General features: G+C 45.3%; 1 protein-coding gene across 5 annotated transcripts in view; it reads left to right on the top strand.

The window, feature by feature from the left end:
- The window catches only part of ANKRD17 (ankyrin repeat domain 17), a 127,620-nt gene extending 104,863 nt beyond the window's left edge, over positions 1-22,757 (top strand). For all 5 annotated transcript variants that reach the window (XM_044302961.1, XM_044302966.1, XM_044302993.1 and 2 more), the window contains 10 exons: positions 300-471; positions 2,937-3,369; positions 11,361-11,513; positions 12,315-12,464; positions 13,394-15,024; positions 15,155-15,340; positions 17,760-18,002; positions 18,775-18,956; positions 19,056-19,217; positions 22,423-22,757. In XM_044302961.1, the coding sequence (XP_044158896.1) occupies positions 300-471; positions 2,937-3,369; positions 11,361-11,513; positions 12,315-12,464; positions 13,394-15,024; positions 15,155-15,340; positions 17,760-18,002; positions 18,775-18,956; positions 19,056-19,217; positions 22,423-22,482 (3,372 nt within the window). In that variant the 3' untranslated portion in view covers positions 22,483-22,757. The remainder of the gene's footprint in view (positions 1-299; positions 472-2,936; positions 3,370-11,360; positions 11,514-12,314; positions 12,465-13,393; positions 15,025-15,154; positions 15,341-17,759; positions 18,003-18,774; positions 18,957-19,055; positions 19,218-22,422) is intronic.
- The last annotated feature ends 2,920 nt before the right edge of the window (positions 22,758-25,677 follow it).

Here is a 25,677-nt window from a genome sequence, read left to right on the forward strand (position 1 = left end):
AGCAGTTGTCCAGCTCAATAAATGGCAAGTTAAACTGATTGTTTTCTCACAAAACTACAGTATAAATGTCTGTTTAGCTTCCTCGCTACCTACGTTGGACGACATTTTCACTGTGGCAGGTTTATTTTTTATTTTTTATTTTTTTACGTAAATTTATTACAAACTTTTTGCCTTTTAATGTAAAGTTCTCTGTAGGCTATAGTGTGTTAAATAGTTTTCCTGTTCATTTATGCAGAAAATATTTAGACTTAGATGACACCTGTCAGGACTGTATTCACACTTGTTTATTAAAATTATAGCTAAGAGAGGAAAGCAGAAGATTAGCTTTGGCAGCAAAGCGAGAGAAACGCAAGGAAAAGCGGAGGAAGAAGAAAGAAGAGCAAAGAAGGAAACTTGAAGAAATTGAGGCTAAAAATAAAGAAAACTTTGAGCTCCAAGCCGCGCTTGAGAGAGAAAAGCAAAAGGTTGAAGGTAATTAAGGTCATTTTGGCCAATAGTTATGATGTTCACAAGTATACATATGTATGATTTTAGGACGGTATTTTGAGTATTACATTTAAAGAGGACATGCATCAAACAGTTCTGGTGATCTTTTCCTTAGAACTGTTGTATGGTTCCTTTTTATTAGGCCTAGTTCACACATCTGTGATTTGGTCAGTGATTTTCATCAGCGATTGTGACTAAGAAATTCAGAACAGGTGTAAATCTTTCCATTATACCTCATCTTTGTGTAGCCTCCATTTCTAGGCCTTATTCCTCCTAGAAATTTAGGACTGACCCCAGCCTGGTAGTGTCAGCACTGATTGGAACAGTGTGTAGCAAAAATCACCTAAATTTATCAATTTATTCCTGCTCTCCCTGCCAATCTTCAGCAGATGGACAGGGAGCAGGAGGGTGGCAATAACTGTGACTCTTGTCATGCAGTCTGACTCTTCTCTGGCACAGTCTGTGATGATTATACAGTAAGTTCTAAGCAACCACTTAAAATTGGCTCATAAGTAACAGACTGTGTCTGCCACTGAGTTGACTTGTCCCCTTTAAGCTAGTAGAAAACCACCACATGACGCGATTTGTATGCGGAAATGGCACTATAGTGAGAACAACACAGTCAAGTCATGTTATTATGACCACCAGCTAATATCCAGAGTAACAGTCGTGTGCAAACGGACAGCAGCTAGACAGGCTGGGAGTAACGCAGTAAGGTCCTGATAGGCTGTGACGGGTATCTGGAGCCAGATGCTGGGGGGGGGGGGGTGCATGGGGGAGAATCCATACAGCAAACACTATGGATTCTTCCTTCCCCCCCCCCCCCTCAGATGCTCAGTCAATGTGCTAGGGAATTATGGGGCCAGGGTAGTACTTGGAAGTCTTGGTCGTGCTCTTCCAACCAGTGTCGGACATTTCTAGACATGGGACATGTCATATTGTCTTGCTGGAAGATCCTGTCCTCCCCATGGAAGACAATCAGCATGTATGGGTGTACGTGATCTGCAAGGATTGATTTGTACCCAAATAAGTGGAGTGCCTTCCACGTGGGTGAGTGGACCACCAAAACATTCCCCAGACCATAATGCTGCCACCTACAGGTTGTGTTCTTCCAGCAATGGTTGCATGGAGTGTATCTGATGTTTCTTACCTGACACATCAATATCCACCCATTCGATGAAGCAGAAAATGCAACTCATCGGAGAAGGCAACTCTTTACCAATCAGTAAAGGTCCACTTCTGATACAGCTGTGAAGATAGGAGTCTTGTCTGATGATACAACTTGGTAGATAGGAGTGCAGTGACATCCATCTGCTTTGGAGCGCTATACACAGTAGGGTTCACCAAACTGTTTGACACACTTCTGGTAGCTTCTAGTCCATTTTGCAGGTGATAAATCTCCCCTTTTGCACATGACAGCAATAAGGGGTATGTGTGCAGACAGCCTATCGCACACCTTTATATAACCACTGAGCCAGCTCACATGACTTCCTCACGAGCTACGCTCTGCCAACATTGAAAGTAGGAAGTGGTCATAATAATGTGACTCGACTGTGTATTCTGGCTGTTAATAATGATTGACAGTGTGGTGCGTGTAGTGTCGGTGTTACAGCACATCTACACAATATTGCTATGTTCTCATCGTCTTTTTTGTTTGTTCTGCTGCATTATAGAAATAAACAGAAGTGCTGTTTTTGTCAGATTACTGAAACGAATGCCACTCGATGGACCCCATTTACTATAATGTGGTCTGTCACCTTTCAGGGAGGCAGCCATTTTTACCAGGCAAAAATAACACGGGAAGTTGTGTTATTCTGTCCAATTTTTAAAGGTGTTATTTATGCTTTAATGTGCATAACCAGCAAATGAAACCAGATGGCTATTTATACAATTCAGAGACCCTGTGAGCAATTCGCCACACTTGAACCACAGTCCTGAGGGGCGATGGTACAGTGAAAAAGGATTTATAACAGGTTGGACGGGTATACACCAGTTCATATTCTAAAAAGTAAAAGTTTGGGAGCCACCATATCACCTTGGTGTAAAAGACATGAGATGCGGTTTGGCACAACAAGGAAGACATATCAAAATTTAGATAGATAAATTTAAACCGTTAATCTGTCTTGTGACAGATGGCAAGTGCTACTAAGACCTAGGTTTTTTTGTGTAGCGGAATCTGCTACGGAGACCACAAATGTAGCCATTCTTTAGTGATGCAAGTAGTAAGTTGGCAAGCCTGGCATATTTTATATATACTGTCATTGTAAGTTGGCATTACAGACCAGTAGGCATAGCAGTTTGCTGTCATACTAGTTTGCAAATCTAGTTTGTTTTTCACCTCATACAATTAATAAGTACATTATCATAAATATGTTCTGTGACATATAAATACTGAAGTGCGTCGCCCAAATTAACAATTAATGCTCATTATTTGTCTTTGTTTCTAAAAGATGAGCCCCAAGTGTTAACAGAACCACCTAGCGCAACAACCACCACCACTATTGGGATCTCTGCTACATGGACCACGCTGGCAGGCTCACATGGAAAAAGGAATAATACTATAACCACAAACAGCACGAAAAGGAAAAGCCGAAAGAATAAAATTGCTGAAAATGTGCAGATAATCTTTGATGACCAGCTCCCCATATCATATGGACAACAGGAAAAGTTAAATGGAGAGTCCAAAAGTAGCAGCACTTCTGAAAGTGGAGACAGCGACAATATGAGGATCTCAAGCTGCAGCGACGAAAGCAGTAACAGCAGCAATAAAAGCGACAATCATTCTTCTACTAATGACGGAAGTCTGCAGAGCAAGAAGAAGCCGTCTGTCCTAGTGTCCTCCCCAAAGGAAGAAAGAAAATTACCTTCTAAAACTTCAGTAAAGTAAGTTTCAGGATGTTAGATTTTGTCTGCTTTCAGTAAATACAAAAAAAAGGCCTCTTCAACCGAGGGCTGTATTGCCCGATATTTTTAACTCAGCGTGGTTCTTATAGCAAGAGTTTTATATATTTGATGTCAGTTTCTCCAGTAAAGGTTCCTTTTTAAAGGGAACCTGTCATCACCTTTATGCTGTCCATACTAACGGCAGAATAAAGTAGAGACAGGTGAGTTGATTGCAGCTGTCTGTCTGCCGAGAACCAACATCACAATCATTGCAGACTGGGTCTGGAAAAGAGTCACGGCCACCTAAGAGTCCTGGTTATTCATGAATTCTTGCTCTCCCTGCCCACCTGCTGATGACTGACAGGCTTCTACCTAGTTTTCTCTATCTCTAGGAGAGAACTGCCAGTCATCAGCAGATGGGTTAGTGCGCAGGAGATTAGGAATAACCATGACTTTTCTAAAGTAGATTTGACTTTTTTATTTTTCTTTCTTTCCAAGGCCTGGGCTGTAATGATTATGATGCTGGTTCTCAGCAACCACTTACTTTTAGCCCATGAGTGACACACCGCTGAAATCAGCATTTCTGTCACCATTTTATGCTGCCCTCAGTGAGGTCAGCATAAAGTTGATGACAGGTTCCCCCCTTTAAGTAAACTCTATTACATAATTCTTTAGGAAACAGGATGGAAGCAGAGTCTGCTCGTGGCTTCAAGGGTTTTCTCACTAATTTGCTTAATAATGTATTGTTATCCATATTGCCTGATTTCCTACCGTGATTCATTTTTTCCATTAAATTATACACTACTCATATCCAGGGGTTATGACCACCGTGCAATCAAGCAGAAGTGGCCATGCTTGCAAGCTTTTTCCTAGTTTGCAAGCTTGTGGCCAGGACCCGCTTGAGTGCACATAGCCCGGCATTTTTTACTATAGTGTGCAAGCATGACCACCACTGCAGGGTGGTCATAACCCCTGAATACAAGCAGTGTCTAATGTGATGGAGAATGAATCAGGCCAGCAAAAGAGACAATATGGACAATCACAATAAATTAGTAAGTGCCTTGTATTACCTTTCTCTACATGATAAATGCCAATTGCTGAAGTGACAAAACCCCTTTAAAGGACGACATCCGTGTTCTGTGCACATTTTTTGGGGACCAATAAAACTGAATGGGTGCAATCCGCAAAAAAATTGCAATTGGACGCAAACCAAAACTAGTCATGTGCATGTAGCCTAAATAAAGTTGAAAAGGTCATAGGCAGGATATATATTAAGTTAAGCCCTTTAACATTTTACACTTTGTTCCCTTTTTACTGTAACATAATACGGCTATACTATATACTCGTATAAAATTGCAGCATAAAAGACAATCTGCTCGTCATTGGTAAGAGGGATGTTAAAGGGAATGTGTCATCAGAATATAACCTATTGTTCATGTCACATTTTTGTGTTAAATAGTTTTTTTATTTTTGAGTTTTCCATGTCGCTATCTACATTTTTTATAATGTATATCACTGAAGATAAGCTCCCTCCTGACCTCTACACAGAGCATTGATAAGTCAATGGGATCAGCTCCTGGCTATAGTGTCTATGGCCCAAGTAGCCATTCCTAAAAGACAGGAAGTCTTAACATATTTTAGGCCTAGTGGCCAGAATTCATGAAAACTAGGATTTTAATTTAATTTTCTCGCCTATTTTCCTTGGGGGACACAGACCTTGGGTATAGCTCAGCTCCCTAGGAGGCGTGACACTAAGTAAAACTGTTAAGCCCCTCCTCCATCAGCTATACCCTCAGCCTGGAGATAGAGGCTACCAGTTTTAGCTTAGTGTCCAAGGAGGCAAGACACTCCCTGCTACTGCAGGGCTGTTTTCTCCTTGTTATTTTTACTTTTTCTTCTAATTTTGTTATTTTATTTTTTCCTAGGGATACCAGAGACGCATTTGACCTCTCTGCTCTCCCGGGGTTGAGCTGCGCCAGTGCCAACTTATCTGCACTGCTGCCTCCCCCACAGAAGCAATAGGAGGATCTGGGCAGCAATGGCTCCCCTACATCCCGCCAGCTAGGGGGTCGCCCGCACGCCAAGCCCCTCTTCCAGCTTCCTGCCACTGCGGTGCCAGTGGCTGAAGGGGCGACCCTGCTGGAAAGGACTGAGGGTGAAGACGTCGCACGGTGAGATGGCTATTCCAGCCCATACCCCGTCCCTATCTGCAGCATCTACCCCTCTGGGTAAGGGGGGCACCCGTGGTCGCTCATTCTGAGCGCTCATCTGCAGGACAATGCAGCACAGCAGCATCCTCAGCACCCCCACGCTGCTATCTTTCTCCCTCCCCCTCATCGGGGCTGACTCCATTTTTCTCTTCTCTCTCTCCCCCTTCCCGCCGAGAACGGGGGGCGGGGCTTAGCGGTCCCGGCAGGGGGCGGGGCTTCCGCGCGTCATTTTGGGGGCGGAGCTACGTTCTCCTTCACAGGAGACATTTCAAGCGCTGGAGGGGGCGGAGCTTGTTCCCCGCGCTTTCTGCTGAGGTTTCCCGCGCTTCCTCACTCCTGACAGGAAGCTGGGACACGGTGGGGGACTCTAACCTCCTGTGTACATCGCTCGGCTTCTGTGGGCGCTCTCTGCTGCTCACTGCTGTTCACTGCTTCTCTGCTGCTGCTGATCTGGGCCATCTCCTGACGTTCTTCTGAGGCACTGGTAGGACAGTTAACCCTCTCCTAACCCTCCTGGTCATAGCTGCTATAACCCTTTGTGGTCTCTATATTAGAGTACAACCACACTTCAGCATGTCAGATCCCACAAGTGCCCCCAAACCCTGGTACCATGCCTGTACCGCCTGTAAGGAACTTTTTCCGCGTGGGCAATCTGAGCCGCATTGCCTTGCATGTCAGGCCCCGGTGCAGGGCCCGCTTCCCGCTGCGCCCCCCGGTGCCTCTGAACCCCCTGACTGGGCTAGGTCTCTGTCTCAGGCGGTGGAAAGCCTTACACACGTAGTGGGCCGTCTCGTGGATAGACCGCCTCTCCCGCAGGCTGCCACAATCCCTGTCGCACCCGCTGGGACTACCGTTTCTGCCGCCCCCACTGGTTCCCTGCCTCCCAGCGAATCTTCCAGGGCCCGGCATACTCAGAAACGTTCAAGGGTTGAGCGCACATCTTCTCCAGATGCTTCGCTCTCTCCGCCATGCGTGCGAGCTCAGTCAAGTCTATCCTCTCAAAGGGATACGCTTTCTGAGGGAGAACTGGCGGATTCGGACGTGGACATGGACTCAGAGCTTCCGTCCAAATTGGCGTCCGCGGTGGGGCATCTTGTCACTAGCATCCGTGATACCTTTCAGCTACACGATGACCCCCCCAGCTCTGAACAGGCCGGCGTGTCCTTTCTCCGCCCCAAACAGGCCTCCAAGGTTTTTCCCATACACGCTGATTTTTCTTCTGTGGTATCCAAGGCTTGGACTCGGCCTAACGTCCGCTTTATTACACCCAAAAAGCTGGACATTTGTTATCCCTTTCCAGCGGATTCTGTGACCACGTGGACATCCCCGCCTAAGGTTGATCCTCCCGTGGCTCGCCTGTCCAAAAGCACTACTATTCCTGTACAGGACGGATCTTCCCTCCAGTCTGTTGAGGACCATCGTACGGAATCCCTCTCCAAGGCCATATTTACTGCCTCTGGTTCGGCCCTTAGACCGGTCTTTGCCTCCGCCTGGGTTGGCAAAGCGGTCTCTGAATGGGGTTTGCAACTGGAACGGGAGTTAGGGTCGGACGTCCCTGTTCAGGACCTCCGTTCCTTAGCCCAACTAATTGTTCAGGCCGGAAAATTCGTCTGTGAGGCCTCCCTTGATGCGGGTGCCCTCATTGCCCGTTCCTCTGCCCTGGCAGTTTCTGTCAGGAGGGAACTCTGGCTGAAGGTTTGGGCGGCGGACGCCGCTTCCAAACGCTCTTTGGCCGGCCTACCATTCACGGGTTCCCGCCTGTTCGGAACCCGTCTGGACGAACTTATATCAGAGGCCACGGGTGGGAAGAGTACTCACCTCCCCCAGTCCAGGCCAATGGGCGCCCCCCGTGGTCGCGCTGGTTCGTCCCGTTTTCGGTCCTTTCGCAAGCCCACCGGGTCTAGACCCGCGGCCAGTTCTTCTTCCTCTGGCCCAGCCCAGGATAGACGCAAGAAGCCGTTTTTTCGGACGCAACCTACCTGGCGCAAGTCCCAGCCTGCACGGGCTCCCACAGGCCAGCAGCCCTCTGCCTGAAGGTGCGCCCCCACCCACCCGGGTGGGGGGCCGCCTTCTCCTATTCAGGAACGTATGGCGGGCCCACATCTCAGACGCATGGGCGCTCGAGATTGTATCTTGCGGATACAAAATCGAATTTGCGTCCATTCCGCCAGACCGTTTCTTCCGATCCCGTCCTCCGCGAGATCCCGTACGAGTGGCTGCCTTCTTCGCGGCCATTCACTCTCTAATGGACAAGGGTGTCGTCGCCCCCGTGCCTCCGACGGAAAGGTTCAGGGGGTTCTACTCAAACCTCTTTGTGGTTCCCAAGAAGGAAGGCTCAGTGCGTCCGATCTTGGACCTAAAACGCCTGAACCGTTTTCTCCGACTGCAGAGATTCCGGATGGAGTCTCTCAGGTCCGCAGTGGCCTCCCTGGAAAGAGGGGATTTCATGGCCTCAATCGACATTCAGGATGCATACCTCCACGTTCCGGTTGCTCCATGTCATCACCGCTTCCTGCGCTTTGCGGTGGGGGACTATCACTTCCAATTCGTCGCCCTTCCCTTTGGTCTGGCGACTGCTCCTCGAGTGTTCACCAAGGTCCTGGCCCCTGTCTTGGCCCTTCTACGTTCAAGAAGTGTTTTTCTTCTCCCATACTTGGACGACATCCTGGTCAAGGCACCCTCCTTCTCTCAGACATCCCGCAGTGTGGAACTCACTCTGGAGACCCTGACGCGGTTCGGTTGGATTATCAACCACCCCAAATCTTCCCTTACCCCCTCCAGACGGCTGATCTTCCTGGGGATGCTCCTGGATACAGAGTTGGCGGAGGTCCGCCTTCCGTCGGACAAGCGTCTGGCCCTTCACGGGTCGGTTCGCAGTCTCCTCCGTCATCACCGCCCTTCCCTCAGATCCAGCATGCGGTTGTTGGGAAAGATGGTTGCCTGTTTCGAAGCGGTGCCGTTCGCACAATTCCGATCCCGCACCTTTCAGAGGGCAATTCTGTCGGCCTGGGACAAATCACTGAGGAGTCTGGACAGGACCTTTCTTCTGCCTCCCCTGGCTCGAGCTTCCCTCGGCTGGTGGTTGCATATCCCTCTAAGGGGGAAGTCCTTCCTTCCACTGAACTGGCTGGTGATTACCACAGATGCCAGCTTACGGGGGTGGGGGGGGGTTTTCCCTCCCCGGTCCGTCCAGGGCGTTTGGTCTCTATCGGAGTCCAGACTTCCAATCAATATTCTGGAACTGAGGGCGATTCTTCTGTCCCTCAGACACTGGACCCATCTGCTGAGGGCCACCCTGTTCGGATCCAATCGGACAATGCCACGGCTGTGGCATACATAAACCATCAGGGAGGCACTCGCAGCGATGCAAGAGGTGACCCTCATTCTCCTCTGGGCGGAGACGCACGTGCCGGCCTTATCTGCGATTTACATCCCGGGGGTGGACAACTGGGCGGCGGATTTCCTCAGCCGGTCCACCATCGACCCGGGAGAATGGTCCCTGCACCCAGAGGTGTTCGAAGCCCTTTGTCTTCGCTGGGGTCGCCCCGACGTGGACCTCATGGCCTCCAAATTCAACCACAAGGTCCCCCTATACCTGGCCAGGGCACGGGACCCGAAGGCATACGGCGCCAACGCGCTCGTCCTTCCGTGGCGCGAATTCTCCCTTCTGTACGTCTTTCCTCCTTTTCCCCTCCTGCCACGGGTTCTTCGGAGGATCGCGGCAGAGGGCGTCCCCGCGATTCTAATCGCCCCGGATTGGCCCCGCCGGTCTTGGTACGCCGACCTAATGTTGCTGTTGGCAGACGCACCGTGGCCACTGCCCTCCAGGGAAGACCTTCTCTCTCAGGGACCGATCTTCCACGAGCATTTAGGCTCGCTACGTTTGACGGCGTGGCTATTGAGACCGCCGTCTTAACGCGACGGGGTTTCTCCGCGGACGTAGTCCGCACCATGATCCGGGCTCGTAAGCCCGTATCCTCTAGGATCTACTATCGGGTTTGGAGGTCCTATCTGGGGTTCTGTGAGTCCCGGAGCATCCCACCTCTCCGGTTTTCTCTTCCCACAATCCTGTCCTTCCTCCAGTCGGGTCTGGACCTGGGGCTGTGCCTCAGTTCTCTGAAGGGTCAGATTTCGGCGCTGTCTATTCTTCTCCAGCGTCCCCTGGCCCCTCTAGGGCCAATTAAGACCTTTTTACAAGGGGTGGCTCACTCTGTTCCGCCGTACCGCCCTCCAGTTCCTTCCTGGGACCTGAATGTGGTGCTCTCGGCGCTCCAATCAGCCCCCTTCGAGCCTTTACGGGAGGTCTCCCTTCGCCTTCTGTCCTGCAAGGTCATCTTTCTTGTGGCCGTCACGTCTCTCCGACGGGTGTCGGAGTTAGCGGCTCTTTCTTGCTCCGAACCTTTCCTGATCTTCCACCAGGATAAGGTTGTGCTTCGGCCTGTCCCGACTTTCCTGCCAAAGGTGGTCTCCGCCTTTCACATCAATGAGGACATCGTCCTTCCGTCGCTCTGTCCCTCTCCTTCCCACCCCAGAGAACGGGAACTGCACCGTCTGGATGTGGTCAGGGCGTTGAGGATTTACTTGGAGGTCACCGGGTCCTTTCGGCGCACGGACTCCCTGTTTGTGGTTCCGGAGGGTTCGCGCAAAGTGTTGGCGGTCTCCAAGGTGGCTATTGCCCGTTTCATTAAACTGGCGGTGTCTGAGGCTTATCGAGCCAAGGGCAGACCTCCGCCTTTTGGCGTCACTGCTCATTCCACCAGAGCAGTCAGAGCTTCCTGGGCGCAGAGGCATCGGGCCTCGGCTGAACAGTTGTGCAAAGCAGCCACTTGGTCCTCTCTGCACACTTTCACAAAGTTCTATAGGGTGCATACGCATGCATCAGCGGATGCTGCGTTGGGCCGCCTGGTTTTGCAGGCAGCGGTTTCCTGATGCTCTGGTGGTGTTCCGCCTTGGGTTTGTGGTCCCTCCCTTCTTGGACTGCTCTTGAACGTCCCAAGGTCTGTGTCCCCCAAGGAAAATGGGCGAGAAAAGGAGATTTTTGTATAACTTACCAGTTAAATCTCTTTCTCGCTCTTCCTTGGGGGACACAGCACCCACCCTTCTGTGTTTGGTTACAGGGTTATGGTCTGGCGCCCCGTTGGGTTGCTGGCTGGTTGTTTCCGTTATTGGTTGTTATCCTTTCACTACTTGGACACGCAACTGGTAGCCTCCATCTCCAGGCTGAGGGTATAGCTGATGGAGGAGGGGCTTAACAGTTTTACTTAGTGTCACGCCTCCTAGGGAGCTGAGCTATACCCAAGGTCTGTGTCCCCCAAGGAAGAGCGAGAAAGAGATTTAACTGGTAAGTTATACAAAAATCTCCTTTTTTATGACCACCAAAGATTCTTAAAAAATGTTTAACATAAAACATAGGTCATTTACTGAAAACACTTTCCCCTTAACATGAAGGGAATGGTCTTGTTACTGGAGGCTATTCAGGGTAAGAGATGACCGGAACAGGCTGTGATCTTTCTTCCTGGAGTCACTTGAAGCTTCCCCTTCAATCCTGAGGCAAATAATCCTGCATCAGGAATATTGCCGTTAGTGCTTTGATCATTTCATACTTTGCATTTGGGATTCAGTATGGAACCAGTACCTGGCTCTAATGTTGTAGTCACAAGTTTTGAGTCATGAAATATTGCATTTGCCTGGGGCAGGGAAAGGGTTAAATCTGTCTTATAATATCGGTCTTGTCTCATTGTTGCTGGTACCCATATGTATATTGTTTTCATTGTTTTGAAGGTTATCCGAATCTACAGTCGAAACAAGCAATTCGTTGTCCACAAGCAGTAAGACAGGGCCTTCTCCACTATCATCTCCTAATGGTAAATTAACTATCGCCAGTCCAAAAAGAGGACAGAAGAGGGAAGAAGGGTGGAAAGAAGTGGTCAGAAGGTATGTTTCGGTGCTATTGGAACCACACATGCTACTGTTTCACACAGATTTTAGTTGTGACCAGAAACTTTAGTGTATGAAGCCTTTTTTTTTTTTTTTTTTCTGAAGACTGTCTAAATGTCGATCAAGCGTTTGTCAGATTTCTTCCATTGATAAACTCTAAAATGTAGCAATTAATACCCCTAAGTTATCATTGCTAGATTTGGTACTTCTCATAACTGGTGACCTGTAAGTATTTCAATCTATGCAGTTATAGCATAACCCCTCTTAGCAGAGGACCAAAATGTAGACACCTTTTAGGAGTAACACATATATCTTAGATTTGCACTGCAAAGATTTTGCAAGGGAAGCTCAGGTGATGACACGTAATGCTGTAATACATATATACCCTTGTCCCACCATAACAATTTATGAAGTATCCACATGACAGGTGATTAGTGTTTGATCACTGGGACCTCCATGGATCACAGGAATGGGAGTCCCAGTTTAATTGGAGTAGCGGTCACACATGAGCTCTGGCACTCCATAAATTCTATATTGGACTTCTGGGGTTGGCCAAGTACAGCACCCTGGAACCTTATTCTCCTGGTGAGTGAGGGTCCCAGTTGTGGAACCCCTAAAGATCAAACACCTTTCACCCATCCTGTGTATAGCTGATACATTGTTAGGGTGGGACAACCCCTTTAAGCTAATACATCAAACTTTTTTCCATTAGAAAGTTGTTTATTGCAAAGTATCCTAACCACAGCTTAATTTATGAACAATGTAATGTAATCTGAATTGGTTCCTTGTTGCTTCCAGGTCAAAGAAAGTCTCTGTACCATCAACAGTAATTTCAAGAGTGATTGGCAGGGGTGGCTGTAATATCAATGCCATCAGAGAGTTCACCGGAGCCCACATTGATATAGACAAGCAGAAGGACAAAACTGGTGATCGAATCATAACGATCAGGTGACATGCCTTTTTAATTGATTTGAAATAAAAGTAATGTGAAATCATAAGAAATGGGATGTCTGCTCAGGAAAGTTATTCTAAATGGCTTTGGTTTTTCTGTGGCCCTTGGTTGTAAGATACATTGAGCATATGGGTTTTCAAAGTATTGAGCTTATAGCAACCAAAACTGAAATTACTACAAGAAACTCCAACTTTTTGTAGTAGAATTTAGAGAAGTCACTTTAATATAGTATTAAATAGTTGTCTGTTTAAAGAGGTTGTCTCATCATGGACAGTGGGGGCATATCAGTAGGATAATCCCCCATTGTCTTATAGGTGTGGGTCCCACCGCTGGGATCTGCACCTATATCGAAAACAGAGACCCGCAAGTGAAGGACTGCGCATGCACAGCAGCCTTCTATTTATTTTCTATGGGGCCGGCAAAAACAGCTGAGCGCTGGCTCGGATATTTCCGTCAGCCCCGTAGAAATTAACAGATACCTCATCTTATTCACTATACATTACCTCAATTGTTTATACTAAAAAAGGTTGTGTTTGGGGCTTATGTTATAAAGCAATATTCACCCTTGGAATATTCCATTTAGACTATTACAGATCTGCAGAAACGTATACCTTTTTTTTTTTTTTTTTTTTGCGCTACAGAACGGACATACGGATGCGGAGAGCACACAGTGTGCTGTCCGCATTTTGTGCGGACCCATTGAAATGAATGGGTCTGCATCCTATCCGCAAAAAAAATAAAAAAAAATAAAATGGAATGGACACGGAAACAAACAATGTTCGTGTGCATGTAGCCTTAAAAGGTGAATTTTTGCTGTGGACATTCAAGCGTTTATTTGGCTTGCTATGAACAGAATATTTGTCTGATTATCTGTAGACATTTTAAAGTCCTTAATGTTTTATTTTTCTTATTGTTGTATACATAGGGGAGGAACAGAATCCACCAGACAAGCAACACATCTGATTAATGCACTTATTAAAGATCCCGATAAAGAAATAGATGAACTGATCCCAAAGAATCGCCTAAAAAGCTCCCTGACAAATTCAAAATCTTATACCACTGTATCCTCTAACAGTTCAGTTATGGGAATCAAAGTTACAGCTGTCACAGTTTCTTCATCACAAGCTGCCTCTGCCCTCACGGTGCCAGCTATTACTTCAGCGTCTGCTCACAAACCCCTGAAAAATCCAGTGAATAATGTGCGGCCAGGATTTCCAGTCTCTCTACCTTTGGCTTACCCTCCTCCACAGTTTGCTCATGCTTTACTTGCTGCTCAGACTTTCCAGCAGATCCGTCCTCCACGGTTACCTATGACACACTTTGGAGGACCATTTCCCCCAGCCCAGTCTACCTGGGGCCCCTTTCCTGTCAGGCCTCTAAGTCCTGCACGAGCTATCAACTCTCCTAAATCTCACGTGATGCCTCGCCATATAAACCAGAATATCAGTAGCCCTCAGGTGATCCCAGGAGTTCCTTCATCATCTAGCCCGTCAGCTACCACAAACTCTGCGGCTTCAGTGCCTGTTTCATCTACAAATGGAAGCCTCAGTTCACCTTCAGTCAGGAGACAGCTTTTTGTCACAGTGGTCAAGACCTCGAATGCTACTACAACCACAGTTACGACAACTGCAAGCAATCACATCACCACACCAACAGCCTCAACCTGCCCTGTTCCCACTGCCAAAGAACATCATCCTATGTCATCACCTTCATCACCCTCCCCACCATCCTTGCCTGGAGGGGGGTCTAGAAGCAGCCCCTCTGATTGCCTGACATGTTCTCCAAACAAAGGGACCTCACTTTCCACTGACCAGGATTTGGTTATCCAACCTGTCATGGAGATAACTAGCTCAGGCAACAGTAAGCAAGCGAGCTCTACCTCTGGGAGTACCACGATGCACTCTGCTCACCCACACCCTCCAGTGTCTGTTTCACAGGATTCCCGACCTTCACTAATCCAGACTACACAAGTTCCTCCTCCTCCTCCAGACCCAAGAATGGCATCATCTCTCAACATGTCAGTCAGTGGTTCCACTCACCAGCCTGCTAATATCCCTGCATCTTACTCCCTGACCCAGTCCTCTATAGTGTCTACGCCTTCTGCTGCTAAAATCGAATCCCCTGCAGTTAGATCTCACCTACATGGAACAAACTCTGCACATAAGAACCAAGTCCCAGTTCAAAATTCTCCTGTGCCAGGCATTGTTCCTCATCCAAATCTCAAGCGACCCCAAAGTGTACCTTCAGGTCCACATCCTTCCAATCTAAGTACACAAAGTGCTGCTCAGAGTTCCAGTCATCCTTCAGCTAAGCCTCTGGCTCCCAATTACAATTCTCCTCTACCCTATAGCCCCTTTAGCACCCTATTTGAAAACAATCCAAATCCCACTCATCCTTTCTGGGGTGGATCTATGGTCTCCTCACAGTCTGCTTCAGATTCCATTCTTTCCACACAGTCTTCATATTTGCCAAATCCAGAGTCTATGCTTCCATCTGATACTTCCAAAGCCCCAGGTTTCAGGCCACCAATGCAAAGGCCAGCTCTAAGTCAGTCAGGTAAGACTTATGTGCTTTACACATGTTTTAATCGCAAGAGAAAAATGTATAGAGAAACTTTTGGAAAAAAAGTGCTTCTTAACAAGCTGTGGTTCCATCAGTGTATTAAAGTATTTCTCCCCCTGTTAAGGTATTGTGAACATGGATTCCTCTTACACTTCCGTGGCATCATCCACTACTCATTTGTGTACCTTTGCTACTAACATCTCTGGAAGTCAGATGTATGTACCTGGAGGAACACCCACCGCTGCTAATTTCAACAGACAACATTTTTCTCCTCTTAGTTTATTGACCCCCTGTTCATCAGCATCTAGTGGTAAGCAAAGGAGACAAGTACTCACAATAGAACTTGCATAAGTCAGTCTACTAGCCCAGCGATGGCCAACCTCCGGCTCTCCAGCTGCTGCAAAACTACTACTCCCAGCATGCCTAGACTGCCTACAGCTATCAGCCTACAGCAGGGCATGGTGGGAATCGTAGTTTTACAACAGCTGGAGAGCCGCAGGTTGGCCATCCCTGTACTAGCCCTTAGGGCTCTTTCACATGAGCGGATGCCATGCGTGACATCAGCTGCGTGAATGAGAGCCAAGACCCACTGCGGACGGAAGAAGCACTGAGCATTAACATGATAATGCTCCGTGCCTCTCTGTGACCTTTTTACTACAAAATCACAGTGAGAAAGTTGTCAATGTGATTTTGTAGTAAAAAGATCAGAGTGGCACGGAGCAGTATCAATCATGTTAATGCTCTGTGCTAATGCTGTCCGCAACGGGTCTTGGCTCTCATTCACGCACTGCATCCGCTCGTGTGAAACAGCCCTTAGGCTTGGTTCACACCTGCAGTCTTTATTTACTTTTGCAGTATAAGTGTGAATCCAGAATTCATGTTTAATACCGTTTAAGCACATCCTTAAGTGACTTTGTTTAGAGATTAACTACGTAATGCAAAATGATGTAACTGTACATCATTTGCGTCTAAGGCAAGTAAGGAGCAGACTTCGTAAGCGGCACGTGCTTGCTGTGTAATACAGTTTACAAGCGACTGCAATGACCAGGGTCATAGACACCTCTGATCCTGGTCACTTAACCCTCAGATGCATCTGTCAATAGTGACTATGGTACCTGGGAGGTTACACAGAGGAAGGGGCTTCCTCTTTCCTCCGATCGGACCCACAGTGGTGAGTTTGCAGGGTTCCAAACAGCTGCTATGGCAGCCCGAGACCTTGTATGGCTCCCCTGCTGATCGAATATTGCTGACTTATCTGGAGCTTAGGATTAATATAGGAAACTAGTCAACCTCTTTTAATTGGAAGCCAGTTAAAATCCCGTAGACTGCAATAGTAGACTAATAATTAAAGGCTATGGACACCTTTTGTGGCAATTATTTGCATTGCAGTTTACTCATATGGGCTAAACTTTTTTTTTTTTTTTCAAATGAGTTTTTGCTCTACTGCCTTCACTTTCAGTGGTTAGAATGAATCAATCAAGGAGCTGCTCTGACAGCTTAATGTGTAGCCTTCATCTCTGAACTCTTTGACAGCTCCTATGCATTTATTTAAGCTATAATATCATTTTGAGTGTTTGAGCCGTCGAGAGTTCAGACATGAAGACCATGTTAAGCTGTCTGAGCAGCATTAGTCTGCAGATAGTGAAAATGCTGGCTGTTTAACAAATACTGTTGAAAATTTTAAAAATGATTTTAGCCCCAATTGAGTAAAATGCAATGATAAATGAATGTATTCATAGCCCCCCTTTCCCAATTGAGCACATAAAAATAATAATAAAAAAAAAGTTAAAAAATTCTCAAACTACTAGGGTGTATTCACATGGCAAAAATCCACCACTTATTCCATAGTAAAAACCACAGCGTAATCTGATCAAAACGCTAACTGCAGCATCCCATTGAGTTCAATGGGGAAAACGCCTTTATGGTTGGATACACTCTGCCGCTGAATTGAAATCCGCTTCAGAAGTGGCTTGTAACATCTTTGTAGCAGATTTTAGTTGCGTTTCCTATTGAAGTCATTGGGGGTTAAACATGTCATTTTAGTACTCCATTAAATATCAAAACAAAACATTGACATGGCAGAATTGTTTAACCTCACAAAGTGTCTCTGCCCCCCCAAAAAAACACTAAAAAAAACAACAACAAAAAACACGCAGGCATTAAAAAATACAACTTGCCCAACAAAAAAAGGCCCTTATGCTGCTTTGTAAATGAAAAATGTAAAAGTTATGGCTTAAGGCTGGAGAAAACAATAATGCAAAAATAAAAATTTGCCCTGTCCTTTTCAAAGGGTTCTCTGGGAATAACTGAAAATGGCTGCCAGCACCCTGTCCTGAAATGCGAGTAGGACTCGTTGGGCCCCTTGCAGAGCTGACTAGGGGATGGGGGCTCTCACTACACATTACACTGCTCTGTAATAGATGGTAATGATATTATTCTGCCTATGATATGCCACCATGGCTGAGCAGCCTGACAGGAAAACTCACCAATATGTAGTATATGCAAGTACCAGAACACAATGTGTAGCGAGTCCCCCCTCTTAACTGGCCTAGACAAGTGGAGGCAACCAGTCCTGATCTCACATAAGTTATCTTATCCACAGGATAGTGGATAGAATATTAGATTGGTGGGGTTCCTACAACTGAGACCCCAACTGATCACAAGAGCGGGGATTGTATATAAACTGCTCCTGTAAAAGTGTTGTGCTTTTCCTTTTTTCATTTGTCTAGATTCTTCAGCTCAGGCTGTGTCTACTGGCGTTCGAGCACAGTCTCCTTCACCTTCGGGAGTCCCTATGGTGTCTGAGAAACCCAATTGTGTGCCTCATAAGGTCCCTGTGCCAATTGGAACAGAGCGATCAGCCCGTATACGGCAGACTGGGACTTCTACACCATCTGTAATTGGGAGTAACTTGGCAACGTCCGTTGGGCACAGTGGAATATGGTCTTTTGAAGGAATGGGAGGCAGTCAAGGTAAGTGCGATTAAACATATTCAATTTAGAGTCTTGATGCAAATATTTTTTCATATCTCAAATTTTCCATCTGTCAGCATGCAGAGATAAAGCAAATGCCAACTAACTTTTACACCCGAAACCCCATTCTTAAAGTTGCTATGAAATAATGTAATAGACCTGAAAAAAAAAAAAACTCTTGTCCAAGGCCCCTGTCTTAATAGATTTTGAACACTTAAGGCTTTCTTAAAGTGGTGTGTTTCAGGATTTTAAAATATCTGTATATAGCCTCAAAATATCTAGACGAAAAAGCTGCAAATTGCCGTATACTGATCTCACAAATTCCACTTAAAGGGGTGTTCTGGTTGTATTATCCCTTTTTCACAGGATAGGCAATAACTATTAGATCGGTGGGGCTCTTAGCAGTAGTGTGGTACTTTCATAGAAATGAGTGGTGGGCTCCCTGGGTTACGTGGTTCTTGTGATAGGTGGGGGTCCCAGTAATCTAATAGTTAATATAATCGGAACATCCCTTTAAGTCCCCTGCCACCAGGCTCTTGCTGCTTTTGTTGTATGCTGGCACACTAGTCATAGCGACAACCAGTCTTTGCCAGTCATGATCGATGCCACATCAGTGCATATGGGGAACCAAAATAGAATGGGTAAGGTAAGTATACATTGCTGCCCACCCCATATCGACGTCAGATACACTTTTTAATTTCTGTCCCGCTACCTCCTTTATCGTAGATGTCTGCAACCAGTGCGAGTGATAACCGTAATTTTTTTGTTTTAGATAAAGCATCAGACTGGTGCCACACGGGCATGGGAAATCACATGATGCACAGGCCCATGTCTGACCCTGGAGTGTTTTCACAGCATCAAGGAATAGAGCGAGATACATCTGGCATTGTAACTGCTTCAGGAGCATTCCATCAACATGTGCCTGCCGGCTACATGGACTTTCCAAAAGTTGGGGTAAAAGTCATACTTAGTTTTTTTTTCTTGCAATTCAATTTATAGAATATCTCAGGTGAAATTACAGGGTAAAGATGAAATGTTATTGATTCCTTACAGGGCATGCCATTCTCCATGTACGGAAATGCAATGATTCCTTCTGTGGCTCCAATGCCAGATGGCACTGGGGGACCGATTTTCAATGGACCTCATGCTGCTGACCCCTCTTGGAACTCACTGATCAAGATGGTTTCAAACTCCACAGAGAATGGGCCTCAAACAGTAAGTTTATTTAAAGAAAAGAGAAGCTGTGAATTGGGGTTCTCTAGTGGAAGTATTGAGCTATGTAAAGTTAGAAACTGGATTATTTTTTATTTCCGATTTGCTTATTCAGACTAGTTTTGCTTACACTGCCTGGTATAATCTGCAAAAATTGTCACACAGACCCAAAAATATTAACATGCAAATAACTATTGAGACCCTCACAAATCCTAAAAAGTAGTACATCAAAATTCAGAAGGTCCAAATGACATATATTGCAGTTATAAACACACTACTACAGATACTAATATTTACATATAGCAACAAAGGGTAGGTACATAGACGGGCAACCTGCGTACAAGAAATAAGGGTGTATATAACACTCAATAATCCCTATATAAAGCCTTGTTAAAGAAGAACTCCTGCAAAAAAATGTTATTCTCTGACCTGCTAGAAAGGTACATGATGTAATCTGTAGTGAATGTAATCTTCTTACCAGTGTCTGTATTTGTGAGTTATACCCTCCCCTCTGCTTCTCATCTGTATCATGTGACCTGCAATCAGACTCTCCAACTGACACAGCATCTTATGTGTGGACAGGAAGTCTGTTTCTCTGTGTTCCTATGGGAGCCTCACTCTGTCTCATAGGAATGAATAGAGAAGTAACTGACTTCCTGTCCTGTATCAGTTGGAGATCAGAGAGTTGGTCACATGACACAGCTACAATTAGAAAAGAGGGGATAACTCACAAATACAGTTACTGATGAGAAGATTACATTCACTACAGATTACATCATGCACCTTTCTAACAGGTCAGAGAATGTAAATTTGTGCAGGAGTTCTTCTTTAAAGTAGTGACCAAGATGGTGACTGCTACCTCAGTGGGTATTTCACAAGTGCTTCTTTTGGGAACCTACAGATTATGGCCACTGGACTAGTCGCCCTGACGAGAGCGATCTCCCTTTCTTCAAAGCTGTCCCTATTATCACCCTAATCTGTTAGGAGATAGCTTTGAAGAAAGTGGCATCGCTCTTGTCAGGATGGCCGTTCCACCCCTAGGTAGGAATCAGTTTTTCAGGGATTTATTAGGGAGGATCAGTTTTTGATCCTTTTAATCGTATTACTAAAAGTTAAGGGTTCACATTACGTTTTATGACTCAGTTTGACGTATACGTAAAAAAAAAAAAAAATTATATATATTAAAACGCAGCACGTTCTTGTATCCTGCACAGTCCAGAATAAAATAAAAAAAATTACTTTTAGTGGAACTCTGTTTTTAACGTATACGATTTTTGTATACGTTAAACGGATGGGAAAAAACGCAATGTGAACCCAGCCTTAGACTGGCATTTTAGAAGCTGGTCTTAATAAGCCCTATAGCTTGCGGTTGATTGAGAAGTTACAGATTCTGCCGCACCATGGCATGCGACAGAATCTGCCCCAGATTTTCGCCACAAAAGTGGTGTATATCTGGTTTAAATGACCCTTTTAATTTTTTGAGGATTTTTCTATCTTTTCTGAGATTTCTTTGGCTATATTCCCCTTAGCTATTATACAGTTTTCCTGATAAAAGTGGACCGGGTCCTGTGATTAGTTTAGAGGACCTTTCATCGGTCCAAACATTGTAAGATAATTATCAGGCTATATAAGCGGCGCCCAGGGATTGCACTGCACTTACTATTATCCCTGGGCGCCGCTCCGTTTGCCCGCTGTGTCCTCCGGTATCTTCATTGAATTGGTTCTACTAGGCGTAGCCTGCCCTGTTTTAACCTGGGTATTCCTTCTCCCAGGCTGTAGCGCTGTCCAATCGCAGCGCAGATCTCACAGCCTGGGAGAAAAAAAAAACTCCCAGGCTGTGAGCTCTGCGCTGCGATTGGACAGCGCTGCAGCCTAGGAGAAGGAATCGCCCACAGGACAAGGACAACGCACAGGGTGAAACAGGGCAGACTCCGCCTAGTAGAATCAATTCAGTGAAGATACCAGAGGACACAGCGGGCAAACTGAGCAGCGCCCAGGGATAATAAGTGCAGTGAGATCCCTGGTCGCAGCTCTATGTAGCCTGATAATTATCTTGCGATGTTTGGACCGATGAACGGTCCTCTTTAAGCATTGAGCTATTGAAGGTAAAACATGTCAGGAGCAAGGAGGAAATTCTGTGTAATGTGCAGAGGCAAGATTTCAGTTGTGTTAGGGTACTTTCACACTAGCGGTATTGAGTTCCATCACAGGGCACAGTTTTATCCTAATGCATTCTGAATGGAGAGCATTCCGTTCAGGATGAATCCGTTCAGTCCCTCTTACGTTTTTGGCCGGAGAAAATACTACAGCATGCTGCAGTTTTCTCTTTGGCCAAAAATCCTGAACATATGCTGGCATTAAATTTCCATTGAAATGCATTAATGCCAGAATGTTCTGGCAAAAAGGATCCGCTTTTGCGGATTGGATGGGAGGGGTTTTGGGATTGTTAGGACTTATACAAATATTTGTCTCAATATTTGATTCTACAAGTGTACACGCTGTATACAGATGCCTGGTATAAATGTGTGTTAGTATCTCTATGGAAACTGCTGTATATCGATTCCACAAGGTGGATACAGTAAGGAAAGAATGTGTTGTTTTTATGATGTCCTGCTTCTATTGGTTCAATAAAAACGATTTGATTCAAAAAAAAAAAAATGAGAAGAAAAAATACCGGATCCTTTTTTCCGGATTACAACCGGAAAGACTGATCTGGTATTGCAATGCTTTTGTGAGACTGATCCTTATCCGGATCAGTCTCACAAATGCATCCGTTTGCATCTGGATTGCCTGCCAGAATCCTATGCCACAAGTGTGAAAGTACCCTTAGTGCTGAGGTCAGTACTGGGATGTAACTCAGAGATGGACAGGCTTGTGGTGGTGACCCTGTGACGTGGTGAATCCAGCTGCATGCCCTGGTAACTCCAGGTCCTGCACTGAGCACAGCTTAGGCCTGATTTTATATGTTGGCTCTATGGACACTTTTAATAAAATTAAGTTTAAAAAGACTTATGTGCCAAGCAGCAAAATGCAATTTGCTCTAAAGGCAAGAAATGTGATGACAGGTTCCATTTAAGATTTTGTGTAACTTTACACCACCTATTGTTTTGCTTAGGTCTTTTTCAGTAGTGAGGCAAGTGTGTCTAAAATGCATGATAAACCCGGTGCTTAGAAAAGTGTATTGACTGATTCATTTTTGTTTTTGCAGGTATGGACTGGAACCTGGAATCCCCACATGAACAGTGTACACATGAACCAGATGGGTTGATCTGAACGCCCTTGTTAGCATGGAAAATCCTTCAGCGAGTAGGGACAATAAAGCCCAATACCTTCATACCACAGAGGCAAAAAGAGACGACATACTCCCAGATCATTCTACTGATGTGCTTGACTGAAGTGTAGGCTTTTTGCAGATGAACTTACTAACTGACCTTTTTCTGTGACTGTTGTGACCACCCAGTTCTCATTACCACAAATTTCACTATAGTTAGCCCTCTCCCACCTTTATTTTATTTTCCTTTTTTTCTTTTACTCCCCCCCCCCCCCCCCCCCCCCTTTTCTTTGTTTATGGACATAACGTTATTTTCCTTGAAGCTGTTTGGCTGGTTGGTTTTAGTACTGTAAACTGCTTCTGAGCAAACACAGAAAAAAAATTAGCAAAATTATGTAACTGATTCTGAAGTTTTAGAATGGCAAATAAATGTACAATTGTTTACATAAGAGAAATGGCTAAGCAGAGAATTCAGTATGTCAGTATAGAGGCTCTACATTACGTAGACTTAAATTAATGTGAGATGTACCTTCATATTCAGAAATCTGGATGTTTCCTTCATACATTAAACTATTAATAAGCATACATTTTCTACTGGTTTCATTTAAAGTGGCATGGTTTAATACGTATCCATCACATTGGTAATTGCCTTGCTAGCAGTTGTCTCCAGGAAACTCATTAAAAAACCGAATTTCCTGTCCTTTTCTATTAAGGCGTTTCATGTGTCAGTCTCGTACAACTTGCTTCTATCATTAGATATCTGATCCTCCACGTTGGGGCATAGCAACAGTGCGATCTGGCTTCAGCAACACGCTTTATTGGGTCAATGAGGATCATCATGGACTTCTCCAAGAAATTTCTATACACTGCTGATTTTTATTTAGTTATAATTAATGCAAAGGGGGCGGGATCATATCTCTTCCAGGTGGATGAACAGAAACTGTGTTCAGGACCATAAACATGGATTGAGTTTCTGATGTTTTTTGCCCCCACAGACCGATGGTCCATACAGAGAATTGCTCCTGTGAGAATACCCACTCAATTGAATAGGTCGGTATTCTGTCTGGGTGCAGTCTGTTTTACATTTTGGCCATACCCGGACAGGAAAAAAACACACACAATGTAGAAATTAAGATGTTATTGTGATGGTCAGATATTTTTCCGTTGTGGCGTTAGGAACCTGTCATTTTGTCAATGTTCAATCAATAAACAAAAATTTACAGAGCAGCTAATCTATTGTTGACAACGAATATGGCTTCTCCAACATAACAGAAAAATGCCAGCATCTGTAACTTCACCACACTTTGGCTACTACCTTTTTTACTTTACTTTTTATAGGGCTTCCTCTTCAAAATTGGGCAACTTTTTAAATTGTTTTCGTTAAAAGGTTACTACTGTTTTCCTGCTGTATTGAACTATATTTGCCATCAGGTAAAATAGCCCTAGAAGGAGTTTAAAAACAAAATGATGGATAATAGTAGTTTTCAAACAGCTAATTCCTGACATAGACATTGGAGGTTCTGGGGCACAAACAGCTGACTTAAGCGAGACTACACAGATAAAAACAAATCTACAGTACATATACTGAATATTAGAACTTTTTCTCTATACTTGTACTTGCAATTTTTATCGTAGTTAGGGCTCATTCAGACAAACAAATGGAAATACAGATTAGTAACTGTGTACATGGAAATTAAGTACCACTTGTCCATATATAGATTTGTGCTGGTCATTATGTGATCAGTATTTTATCAGCGATGTGTATTTCACACTCATCTGATTAATTTCAATCTGGAGGAAAGGTCGGGAATACACCATGCAATAAGGTATGCAGTGACTTTGAAAATTCATTCACCATATGAAAAATAAAACGCCATCAAAACTGCTTTCCACCAAACGTAAGCCAGAAGGTCCTGCAAAAGTCCACAACAAACATCTTCCCTTTACCAAAGCTTTGGGTTAACCCATCTGTGCTCTGGTGTTTTCATAAGATGTAGTGATCGAGCATGTTCGGCCGAACACCTGTTCGGCTCGAGCATCTTGATGCTCGGCACATGGCGGTATTCGGCCGAGTACCGCATGTGCTCGAGTCAGCCAATAAACATGCAGGTAAGTACTGCCCTCACTATAATGCCATAGCCATGTTGGCTGATGGCATTAGAGTGATTGGCTGGCCTGAAAGCTCACCTGATGACGCATTTTCGGCTCATTCTTAGGGAGAGCTGTGCTGAGGAAGGGACAGACAGTGTAGGGAGTGATTTAAGAATATTACCACCAAAACTTTTCAGAGACCCAAGTCCTTCTAAGGACTATTGTGTGTGGCAGCAATATCTATTTTTAGCGCATCCTGCTCTAAATAGCGTACAATAGTTAGGCCGCTGCCGACAGCGACATTAGCTCCAGTGTAAAGTGTGCGCATCCCAAAAAAATACGACATTCGGTGTACTTTTTCAATAGATTGTGTCCACTTCTGACAGTGACATTCGCTTCACCACATCTCCAGTGTAACGTGTGTGCTTCAAAAATGTATCTGATATACAGTGTACTTTTTTTTCCGAAGACGCTGCGTACAGTGACATTACCGGTGGTACCTTTCCTGTATGTTTCCTCATCCCAAATACCTGTGACTTTCCCTGTAATTTTTCATTAGCCGCTGGTGACAGCATTGACATTATCTGCGGGATATCTCCTGTCACATTTCCACATCCCAAATACCTTACATTTGTTTGCGCATATACTTCCAAATCCTACACTACTGTATGTGTGACAGACTTTCAATTATATATAAAATTTAATATGAAGAAGGCGAGCAGTAAGGGACAGGGCAGTGGCTGTGATGGTGCATGCAGAGGCTGTGGCCCTCGGCACGGAGAAACTGCCTGATGCCAGAGCACAAGAAAAACAAATCATCCACGATACCTAGCTTCATGTCCCAGTTTGCAGGGCAGCGCAGGACACCACTTTTTAAGTCAGACCAGTGCGACCAGGTGGTCGGTTGGATTACAGCAGATAATGCTTCCAGTCGGTTAAGCACCACCCTGTCTTCCACAAAGTCCAGTCTCAGTAGCCAAGAGTCTGCTCAACCCAATCATTACCCTTATTCTCCTTCCTCCCACCATGGAGAGTCTGGGCAAACAAGTGATCCCACACTCGGGATATTCAGAGGAGCCCTTTTCAGTGCCATTCCTTGAT

The sequence above is a fragment of the Bufo gargarizans genome, chromosome 1, assembly GCF_014858855.1.
Source record: "Bufo gargarizans isolate SCDJY-AF-19 chromosome 1, ASM1485885v1, whole genome shotgun sequence".
Taxonomy (NCBI): domain Eukaryota; kingdom Metazoa; phylum Chordata; class Amphibia; order Anura; family Bufonidae; genus Bufo; species Bufo gargarizans.